Raw genomic sequence first — 12,587 nt, forward strand, 5'->3', positions numbered from 1 at the left:
CTTTTAAAGTCAACTGAATAAAATATAAGGTTTTCCCGAGCCGCTAGAAATTGCTTAGATTGTGGTGAACACGGAAACGATGCATGATAATTATTTAGGAGGAGTTAAAGTCCTGCTCAGAAATTCCTGCTTCTAATTTGCTTATCTCTAACCAACTTCCAACAGACCAGAACAAGTTGATGGTACTACATACGAGTCTCATGTAGTACTTCTGCAAATTAAAGAGAGAGAGAGAGAGAGAGAACATTTGCACATGAAACCAACTCGATTTTAAGTGGGAGCTGAAAAGGAAATTAAGATGAGATGATACTGGATCGAAAGCCTCTGATGATGAAATTCGTGCGATGCAAAGTAAGCTGCCGCAAGTCAGAGTACCCCACGAGTCGTACATTCTACCAAAAGTGCCATTATCTGAAAGTAAAGAAGGGGAAAGATGTTCTATAGAGCAAATACCGATAAAGAAGCCTTACGAAGGAAACGCAACCAGCCACCCAAGATTATCTGAAAGGACTGGATACGAAAAGTGGTATTACGAGGGAAAGAGAGAAGCATGGGACTGCGAGCGGACGAAAGTAGAAACATTCTGGCCATTATCAGGAAGAATGGACTGGTCTGAGCCGGTCATGTCATGCGTGGAACAGACAACAGATAAAAGTCGATTCGTTAGAAAGGCGGCTCACGGATGGAGCAAGGAGCTCGGAACGTGAAATGGAGTTATGGAGCTTGGAGAAAATGTTTAAATTGGAAACTAAAGGTTTCTCGTTTGCTGGAAAGAGGCTGATTACATAATTAAAGAAATATTGAAGACGGCAGTTGGGCGAAAATCCCTCAACCTTTAAACACACACACACACACACACACACACACACACACACACATATATATACTATATATATATATATATATATATATATATATATATATATATATATATATATATATAAACTAACCACAAATCAAGGGGCAAATTGGTTACAGCACGTTTTATGTGATTTAGGGTGGTATTAGCCCGGTATGCATCCACCTCTGAGGTGCTAGTGCTAAACATGGCTGGAATCAAATATATCGTTTATTAATATAAAATTCATCAACCACACAATATAGAAATGGGCGTATATAAATACTTTGATTCCCGAAGGGCTAGTACCAAACACGTCGTCGATGGCTGTGATAAATGTGTATGTGCTATATATATATATATATATATATATATATATATATATATATATAATATATATATATATTATATATATATATATATATATATAGTGTGTGTGTGTGTGTGAAGAAAAATCACCTGAGTGTCTATTGACCTATGCAGTCGATTGTATGTGGTACTTGATGACTTTGGTGACCACATCAAGTTTTGATGCATGTGGCTATGAGGCTAACAACCTCATCCCAATAGGCTAGCTGAGAACCGAAAGGCTTGCCCTTTCTGGTTCCATCCTCCTTTAATTAAGGGAAAAACCGCCTTTATATATATATATATATATATATATATATATATATATGTAAATATATATATATATATATATATATATATATATATATATATATATATATAATACAAATAGGATGGAGAAAAGCCAGAGTAGCATCATATATTTATTGTCCAAATTTTCGAGACTTTGGGTCTCATCAGCAGGGCTGTAAAATATACAAATATACAAATAAAATAAGACTCAGTATCAATCAAATAAAAGAAATTGAAAAAATCAAAAAGTAAAGAATGGTCTCAAGTTAGTACCTATCTCTATGGAGTTATATATATATATATATATATATAGATATATATATATATATATAGAATTAGAATATTTATATATATATGCATAGTTTAGCGGCATAAACCGTGATTTTATTAAAGAATCTACACGTAATCATACTTTGCTGATTAAAGGCTTGAGAAATGCGCCTAACAAACTACCAAGCCCATTGCGCGACAAAATTAAAAATCAAATACTACAAGTACTATACTATAGTTTATAGTACTTTATATTTTACAGTGCATTTATTCTAAATCAAAATGGTACTATAGCAAGGCCGAGAGCGTGAGCCTATTCCTGGCTCGTAGTTCCAAGATGAGAACCAGTGACGGGTGCAGGCAGCAGAGTCTGGAGTTACTCTCAGGACTGCCTCTCAGAATTAGTCAGTGTTGCGTTGGCAGTGAAAGGACTGAGACGTGTGGTCGTTGCTCGTGTGTGTTTCTATGAGGCTCTCGGCATGGCCCGGGAAACTCTTGTGTCAAAGCCGCCATGGCTCAAAGGGAACATTGTGATGGTGGGACTCTTGTTGTTCTGTGGTCATCGTGTGACGTACGCCAACAACACGAATAATGGCACTCTTCAGAAATGTAAGTTTGATTATAGTCGCTGGTGTTGGTAAACATAGGCCTAGACATTGTTTAGATTTTGGAGGGAATGCATTCCCGTTGTATACCTAGTAAGTTGTTGCATATTATATGCTAAATGAGTGGATGTCTCCGTATAAAATTACACAAACATATACACAATTGCTCAGTTAAGTTATAATTTAATGTTATAGATATAGGCATCGGCCTATTCAAATATTACTAGATAAACATATGCAGGTCTAAGCTAAGTTGACGTGTACATTTATATATGATATGTTGTATATGTAATATACACACACGGACAGTTATTGTGTGTTACAAATAATAGTAATTGTGTTAACGTATGATATGAAGGCGTGCAGTGCGTATTTTTTTGGTGTGAGGCGTTGTAAATCTTGGGCAGCTACACATTACCTGAAAATTGTGCAATGCATAATTTTTTGCTAGCCACTGTAGACCTTAGAGACATACAAAGATTTCCTGAAAATTTCGATCAGCAGTGTATCGACTTCGTCAGAATATTTTATTCTATTTTTCTATTAATACAACAGTAATAATAATAATAATAATGATAATAATAATAATAATAGTAAAGCTCTCATTCTCGGTACTTCAAAATTTAAGTGTTAGTTTTTAAAAGCCAGAATCTCCCTCACTGCAACTTGTAATTGGAAGTCGTTACCCAATAGCCGTTACAGGTGTAATTGCCATTTAGTTAATAGCTGTTTTATCTTTGATCGAAAATGTGGGATTTTTCTTGGAAGTGTTACCGCCTCGCTGGTTGTGAAAATTATATCATAATTATAAGCAGGTTATTCGGTGTAACAGTTCTCATACTTAACTGGGGTTGCTTGTTAACTGTACATGCCGCACGAACAAGTACACACATACAAACACCTGGGATGAAGTTGCTATTATAGCCCATTCATTTTTCTACTCTGGTTATGACCACCACATTTATCTAACTACCAGATATTAATTAATTGCTTAAGTAAGTAGATATGTAATGGGTTTTTAATGCTTTATAGGCTAGGGTGCTCCCTCTACACTAAAAGAAATATATATATATATATATATAGATATATATATATATGTGTGTGTGTGTGTTCATGAGTATCTTATGCAGTGGTAGGTCATAACATCATCTATGATAATATGCAACCATGAAAACGAAATTATCTCGAGTTCAAATGTACGACGGTCAAGTGAGTATCTAATAGCTCTCTCTCTCTCTCTCTCTCTCTCTCTCTCTCTCTCTCTCTCTCTCTTCTCTCTCTCTCTCTCTCACATACACATTATATATTGGCCTATATGTATTGTAGTGCAAATATATATGTATGTCTATATGCATACACACATTATATATATATATATATATATATATATAATATATATATATATATTGTATGTATGTAGCGTACTTGAACAGTAGTACAGTTATTATTTAAAATCCAATGTTTAGAATATCAGTACCTATGCAGTTAGGTAACATTAAAAAATATTTAAAAGAAAGATAAAAGAAAAAAATTATAAATATTGGTTCTGTTTTGAATTTAAGTAAGAATTTTAAACTGCCCATCCTGGTAACTTATCTCAATTACCCAACCGCCATCCCGGTGGCATATTTCCCAAGTCTGGAAGAGTTTAGGGATGGGGAAAATTAGGACCAATCAAAGTGTGTGGAGCTGATCCATGACGTCACAAGCCACGCCTTTTAGCTCCCTGCTCAGTCCTATATCCATTACTGCTGCCAGTCACGATGCCGAAGAAATGCTTTCTTCTCAATTTCACAGTTTACGGCTTGTATGAGTTATACATTTTAGTTAGATATATCTAAACATAATGCAGCACTAATTTAACAACAATATAGTCTTCAAATGAGATACACCGTAAAATATATTAATAATATTTTCACATCGCGAATTTCTAAATTATATACTTGAAAATGCACGATTAAAGCCATTTATAAAGAGTTGCGATAACTCATGGGATGATCAAACAATATACACCTGATGGTTAAAAATGATGGTATCTGACCTATTTGTAGGGGAAAATAGAGAGGGAGTAGGCTTACGCTACGGATTTCTATGGACATATGCTATTTTGTAGTAAAGCACATTACGGGGCACTGTATAAAAGCAAGATACTGGTCATTACTAGGCCATGAACAGGAATCAGACTGATATAGTCCCTACTATTACAGGGACAGAGTATCATTCATTAGATTATTTCAAGAGCTAATGGCCCTAAATGAAAACCTAAGGAAACCTACGGTATTGTTGTTTGGTGATCTAAGTTAGCTTACTGTAACAAAATATAGTTAATTGACAAGCTCATCCTGTCAGTAGCTAATTTGAAAACGGTTTTTCAAGGTGTACTTAATAAGTTGTAGTAAAAAATTGTCTTTTTGAGGTTGATTCCGCTGTCATAAAACCTTCCAGATTCCTTTACCTGAATGGTCCATGTCATTCATTGTGTACAAATATATAAAAGGTTTTTCTTGAAAATCTTTTGCTTTTGATTTTTACTTTTCATACATTGTGTACAAACAAATAAAAAAAGTGATAATATAATTCAGTATCGAATATTTTTAGCAATCCCTTACGTGATTTTTGCTTTAAAATTCATTGTGTACCAAAGAGAAGACTGATTATTTAATTTATTTAATATTCTTAGTAAACCTTTCGTACTTGTCATTCATTGTGTGCAAAGAATCAAAATGAGTATTTCATTATTATGTAATACTTTTAGCAATTTTAGGAGTACAGCATACTACCAATTTACGGAGTTACAGTAGGCTTTTTACTAAGCTGAACTAGAGCAGAATTGATGCATAAATCTATTAGAACTGCGATATGCTGTAAAGTAAATATGCATGACACTTTTTTCAACAACTCTGTCAACAGAAGATTTTAGGCAGATATCAACATGTATTAATTATAAAGCCAGGGATAACGGTAGTATGTGAGTATACTACTATTTTCATCAAAAGCTCACACTGAATGGCCAAATGTATGCCTTAAATTAAGTGCATAATTTTTTTTTACTTATAGATTTTTGGCATTATGACAAGCACTGGGGCAAACTAAAGCCAGTCATTCAGCGCTGAAACGGAAATTGACAGTAAAAGGTTTGAAAGGTGTTGCCTCAAAGAAGTTGCACTATAAAGCAATCGTTAGCAAATGGTGAACAATAAGATGGAAGAGAAAAAGAATACGAACGGAGGTAACAGTAAAATGAATGAAAGGGACGCTGCAAAGAAACTTAAGAAATGCCTACATTGCACCGACTGAATGGTACTGATGGCACTACACCCCACATAATACCGTTTTATAGCCTGAAAAAACGTTCCATGCTTTTAAAATCGTCACTTTCAAAGTCCAAGATTCTTGATGGAGTCAAAGTGCCGCGAAGTTCTTGGGCTCCTGACTGTAGTCTGTAGTGCTAATTACAGGTCATATACCATCATTTTTACCATACCATCAATTTACCATCTTGTATATTGTTTGATTCATCCCATGTGTTATCGAAACTCTTCCTAAATGGCAATAATACGCATTTAAGTATATAATTTAGCAACTTGTAATGAAAATATTATTTATGCAGTAAATATCGACTTTGCGAGCAGGAATTAAGAGGCACTGAGCACTATTACCAAGAGGGAGAAGCATATAACGCATAATATATTTCACAGTGTATCTCATTTGAAGAATGTATTGTTTGTTGAATTATGTTGCATTATGTTTAGATATATCTGACTAAAATGTGTAGGTAAGACAGTCGTAAATTGTGAAATGGGAAAGTTTTTCTTTGGAATTGTGACTGGCGTAATGGCTATGAGACCGAGTGTAGCTAAAAGGCGTGGCTTGTGACGTCATGGATCCGTTCCACGCGCTTTGATGGTCCCAATTTTCCCCATCCCTAAACTCTTCCAGACTTGGGAAATATGCATCCCGGTGGTATTTGTTTTGTGCGGTGAATAAATTGCTGGTTATGACAACCGGCGGATGTCTTCGATTGTCACATGACAGAGAAATCTCCATTAGAATTCAACCGTTTTTTTTTTTTTCCGCGATTTATGGCCAGGCGTACTTTACGTTTCGAGTGGGATTTCTAATTTAATTTTGAGAGTGACATTCTGTCATTCTATAGTTATTTTTTTTTCTTTTCACTTATGTTTAATGATGACCTTTGAGGATATGACTGAAATTTGAGCAGTTATTTTAAAACTTTTTTTTGTACATATTTTACTTACTGATGATGCTATAATGAGAAATGCCGTTATAAAAAATTTCTCTCTCTCTCTCTCTCTCTCTCTCTCTCTCTCTCTCTCTCTCTCTCTCGTGACGTAGGATGTATTAAGGGAACTGTATTCTAAGCAGGAGGACGTATGTGCTGTCCCAGTGTTTGCAGCACACGAATACACGCGGTTCCCGTATGTTAATAAGCAAAGCCTTTTAAGGTGGAAAAAAAATGCATTCATTCATAGTGACCTTCAGCGGGGTCCTTTGGGTGCCCTTATGTGGTCATGCCCATCTCGGTTGGGCAATAGGTACTAAGTGCCTCAGGAGGAAAGAAATAAAAGGAAGAAATGGATAGACGAAGCAGAAGAGAAGCAGAAAGCTCGAGAAGAAAAAAATCATTCATAAAGTAAAGAAAGCTCGAGAAAATGAAGAAAGAATTAATTTATAAAATAGCATAAATGATAAAAATTATAGATAAGGAAATGGATTTGTAAATACTTCAAAAACTGGTATAAATGGCGAAAAAATTTACAAAGATAGGTAAATAGATTGGTAACTAGTTAAGGTAGACAAACGGAGGGATGCAACACTGATTGGATGTATAGAAAGATTGATAGACAGACAGCTACAAAGGACTTTCAACTCGATATTAAATTTTATATTATGATGGAAATAATAGGCTTCACCCGGACCTTTCTTGTGATGTGCCGTGCTTTCTAAACCACTTACTTCTTTTGTGATGTTCGAGATAACTTAGAGCCCGAAGTGCTTCATTCATCTTATCTTATGTATATATATATATATATATATATATATATATATATATATATATATATATATATATATATATAAAGATTTAGAGGCCTCTTACTCAAATTACCACACTTCTGGGCCTCCTCTGGACACGAGCCCGTAGTACCGGCATATAGCTGACTTGGTCTAAACCAACCGGACAACATTCGTAATTCAGGCTTTTGAATTTTCTGTTTGATTTTTGCATTCCTTGACTCTATAACCTTTCTGCCTTTAAACACTTTTGTTTATTGCTTCCTTCGTGATCAAGCCCTAACCCTCTCTGGTCCTTTTTCCTTGTTTTTGTCAGGCTTGGCCTAGGGGAGAGCATCAGGTGGTCCATCCTATTGCCGTTTACTCTCTCTCTCTCTCTCTGTCTCTCTCTCTCTCTCTCTCATATGTATATATGTGTTTGTGTCAAGGAGGTTAGATAATCTTCATGTGTGTGTGTGTGCGTTTTGTGTGTGGTTAATCAACTTATCTCTTGGACTGATTAAACATGATCCTTTTATAATCTAAAAATCTGTTGGTAAATGTAAGCAAAGATATGAACACTCAGTTTTATACACATTTTGTATATTGTATGGTTACCTTTACCTATGCGCTTAACGTCAAGTTATGTTGTTTCAGTTTGTGACCGGATCATCACGAATTATCATTTTCTTTGTTGCCTTTTGTCAATGAACATCTAGTGGCTCTTGCTATTTTTGTTGGCCTTCTACCATTCTCCTAAACTTTCTCTTATGTAACCCGAGAATGTGTGAATTAACGTAAAAGTCCTGTGTATATATATATATATATATATATATATATATATATATATATATATATATATATATATATGAATAACTTGATCACGAAGTATATAAAACGTGATGCTATGTATAAATAAAGGTTTTTTTTGCCACGAAGGAAAAATGAAAAAACGAGTTGGCCGAGTACTTTTCGGTCCTATTCGGACCCTTTACTGAGGCACACTGATTTTACAAAGAACACCATAGTCAAAAGAAGGCTTAATATACAAACTGACACTACCAGATTAGCCATAAGGGCGATTTTCACTCTACAGAGAGGAGGAGTCGCCATAGGCTAGCCACACCTTGAAGGATACCCGCCGTAAACAAGTGATTCTTCCAGAAAACAGTACATTTTGAAAACAACACGAGAGCATATACAATTTAATATCATGAATTTTTACACAAATTTTCCCAACAAAAATTATTATTAATGAAAAAAACAAAAACGAAAGAAAATATAATATATATATATCGAGCAAGAGAAAGAGGGAGAGAGAATATCGAACCAGAGAGAGAGAGAGAGAGAAAGAAATAATAACTATATACATGTGGGACTAATTTATTAGTTGTTCTTTTATTTCATAAACATCTTACAAATATATGGGTCCAAATGGTACATTCCCAGACTAAGATTTAGGTTGTTTTTATTAGTGATTTGTATAATTGCCGATTCCAGTATGTATGTATGTATGTATGTATGTATGAATAATATATATATATATATATATATATATATATATATATATAAAGGTTTTTTGCCACGAAGGAAAAAAAATGAAAAAAAAACGAGTTGGCCGAGTACTTTCGGTCCTATTCGGACCCTTTACTGAGGCATACTGGTTTTACAAAGAACACCATAGTCAAAAGAAGGTCTTAATATACAAACTGACACTACCAATAGCCATAGGGCGATTTTCACTCTACAGAGAGGAGGAGGAGTCATAGGCTAGCCACACCTTGAAGGATACCCGCGGTAAACAAGTGATTCTTCCAGAAAAACAGTTCATTTTGAAAACAACACAGGAGCATATACAATTTAATATCATGAATTTTTACACAAATTTTCCCAACAAAAAATTATTATTAATGAAAAGACGAAGGAAAATATAAATATATATATATATCGAGCAAGAGAAAGAGGGAGAGAAAATATCGAACCAGAGAAGAGAGAGTAGAGAGAGAGAGAGAGAGAGAGAGCGAGAGAGAGAGAGGAAAGAACAGAGAGGGAGAGAGAGGGAGAGAGAGAAAGACAGAGAGGGAGAGAGAAGAGAGAAAAGACAGAGAGAGAGAGAGAAGAGAGAAAGAGAGAGAGGAGAGAGAGAGGAATTACTAACTATACTGTGGGACTAATTTATTAGTTGTTCATTTATTTTGAGGTCCTTCATAACATCTTGCAAATATATGGGTCCAAATGGTACATTCCCAGACTAAGATTTAGGTTGTTTTATTAGTGATTTGTATAATTGCCGATTCCAGTAAATTTCTTGAAACATAATCATTAGATCTAGCAATTACCGAGGCATCACCCCAATTAATACAATGAGATTTTTCACTCAGATGGATAACAGTGCATTTGAAGTCTGGGCTGTTCTAACTGAATACATATGCTGCTTAACCCGAACACATAAATTTTTACTAGACTGACCAACGTAAAACGACTGGGCAATCCTTACAAGGAATTTTGTAAATGATGTTGTTATTTGTTACGGGACTATTCTTAATTAGCATATCTTTAATGGTATTGTTATAAGAGAACACTACATTAACATTAAATGATTTAAATATTGATTTTATGGTTTCAAATCCACGAAAATAGTGGTATCGATGTAAATGATTTACTGTCTAAATTGAATAATTTAGTGCCATCCATAAAATTCACCCTGTTGAAATTGAAAATAACAATGTCATCCCTTTCCTAGATGTATAATACATAGAGAATCTTTCCAATGCAAATTCAGTATTTATAGAAAAACCCACAAATAATTTAACATATGTACATTTTTATTCTGGCCACCATCTTAATATTAAAATTTCAATTTTTTCTTCTATGTTCCTACGCGCTTTGCGTATCACGAGTCCACAATACCTGGACCAAGAAATAGAATACATAAAAAAGATAGGAAACGATCTCTGCTACCCACCTCATTTAATTGATTTATGTTATCAAAAAGCTCATAAAAAGTTTTATAATGTTGCTATTAATGAAAAAGAAATCCCTAAAAATGTACTTAGCTTACCTTATTTTCGTGGATTTGAAACCATAAAATCAATATTTAAATCATTTAATGTTAATGTAGTGTTCTCTTATAACAATACCATTAAAGATATGCTAATTAAGAATAGTCCCGTAACAAATAACAACATCATTTACAAAATTCCTTGTAAGGATTGCCCATCGTTTTACGTTGGTCAGTCTAGTAAAAATTTATGTGTTCGGGTTAAGCAGCATATGTATTCAGTTAGAACAGCCCAGACTTCAAATGCACTGTTTATCCATCTGAGTGAAAAATCTCATTGTATTAATTGGGGTGATGCCTCGGTAATTGCTAGATCTAATGATTATGTTTCAAGAAATTTACTGGAATCGGCAATTATACAAATCACTAATAAAAACAACCTAAATCTTAGTCTGGGAATGTACCATTTGGACCCATATATTTGCAAGATGTTTATGAAGGACCTCAAAATAAATGAACAACTAATAAATTAGTCCCACAATGTAATATAGTTATTAATCTCTCTCTCTCTCTCTCTCTCTCTCTCGCTCTCTCTCTCTCTCTCTCTCTCTCTCTCTCTCTCTCTCTCTCTCTCTCTCTCTCTCTCTCTCTCTCTCCCTCTCTCTCTCTCTCTCTCTCTCTCTCTCTCTCTCTCTCTCTCTCTCTGGTTCGATATTTTCTCTCCCTCTTTCTCTTGCTCGATATATATATATATATATTTATATTTTCCTTCGTCTTTTCATTAATAATAATTTTTTGTTGGGAAAATTTGTGTAAAAATTCATGATATTAAATTGTATATGCTCCTGTGTTGTTTTCAAAATGAACTGTTTTTCTGGAAGAATCACTTGTTTACCGCGGGTATCCTTCAAGGTGTGGCTAGCCTATGACTCCTCCTCCTCTCTGTAGAGTGAAAATCGCCCTTATGGCTAATTTGGTAGTGTCAGTTTTGTATATTAAGCCTTCTTTTGACTATGGTGTCTTTGTAAAACCAGTATGCCTCAGTAAAGGGTCCGAATAGGACCGAAAGTACTCGGCCACTCGTTTTTTCATTTTTTTCCTTCGTGGCAAAAAAACCTTTATATATATATATATATTCATACATACATACATACATACATACATACATACATACATACATACATACTGGAATCGGCAATTATACAAATCACTAATAAAAACAACCTAAATCTTAGTCTGGGAATGTACCATTTGGACCCATATATTTGTAAGATGTTTATGAAATAAAAGAACAACTAATAAATTAGTCCCACATGTATAGTTATTATTTCTTTTCTCTCTCTCTCTCTCTCTGGTTCGATATTCTCTCTCCCTCTTTCTCTTGCTCGATATATATATTTATATTTTCTTTCGTTTTTTCATTAATAATAATTTTTGTTGGGAAAATTTGTGTAAAAATTCATGATATTAAATTGTATATGCTCTCGTGTTGTTTTCAAAATGTACTGTTTTCTGGAAGAATCACTTGTTTACGGCGGGTATCCTTCAAGGTGTGGCTAGCCTATGGCGACTCCTCCTCTCTGTAGAGTGAAAATCGCCCTTATGGCTAATCTGGTAGTGTCAGTTTGTATATTAAGCCTTCTTTTGACTATGGTGTTCTTTGTAAAATCAGTGTGCCTCAGTCAGGGTCCGAATAGGACCGAAAGTACTCGGCCAACTCGTTTTTTCATTTTTTTCCTTCGTGGCAAAAAAACCTTTATATATATATATTAATATATATATTATATATATATATATATATATATATATATATATATATATAGAGGGGAGAGTGGGGTAAGAAGCCCCCCTTAAGGAGAACTGCTTATATTATCTACAGTATTTCAGCTATTGACCTAACAGATATTTCTAGAAAGCTTTGTTACTGGAGTATCAACGATCATAATCATGAGTAGCTGTTGGCAATTTAGGATAGTAAAAACATGACCTGAAAAAAATGAACAAAGGGAGCCTTTTACCCCATGGGTGGGGTAAGAAGCCGACGGTGGGGGCTTTTTGCCCTATACTTAAGATATTGTGGTACTTCATGAAAACTACCATTTATATTGAAAAGTAGACGCCTAGTTTTGCTAAATATAAAAAATTCAACCTTCAACACAAAAATATTCAAGAATAATGTTGGAAAATATACAAAAATTAATCTTAGAGTTCTTAGTTTCTT

The 12,587-nt window shown here is 34.4% G+C and overlaps 1 protein-coding gene across 1 annotated transcript in view; it reads left to right on the forward strand.

Annotated features, from left to right (window-relative positions):
* The first annotated feature begins 2,145 nt into the window (after nt 1-2,145).
* Nucleotides 2,146-12,587, forward strand: part of LOC135198780 (uncharacterized) — a 161,560-nt gene continuing 151,118 nt past the window's right edge. The window contains exon 1 of the mRNA XM_064226711.1: nt 2,146-2,356. Within this exon, the coding sequence (XP_064082781.1) occupies nt 2,227-2,356 (130 nt within the window). The 5' untranslated portion in view covers nt 2,146-2,226. The remainder of the gene's footprint in view (nt 2,357-12,587) is intronic.

Source organism: Macrobrachium nipponense, chromosome 22, assembly GCF_015104395.2.
Source record: "Macrobrachium nipponense isolate FS-2020 chromosome 22, ASM1510439v2, whole genome shotgun sequence".
NCBI lineage: Eukaryota > Metazoa > Arthropoda > Malacostraca > Decapoda > Palaemonidae > Macrobrachium > Macrobrachium nipponense.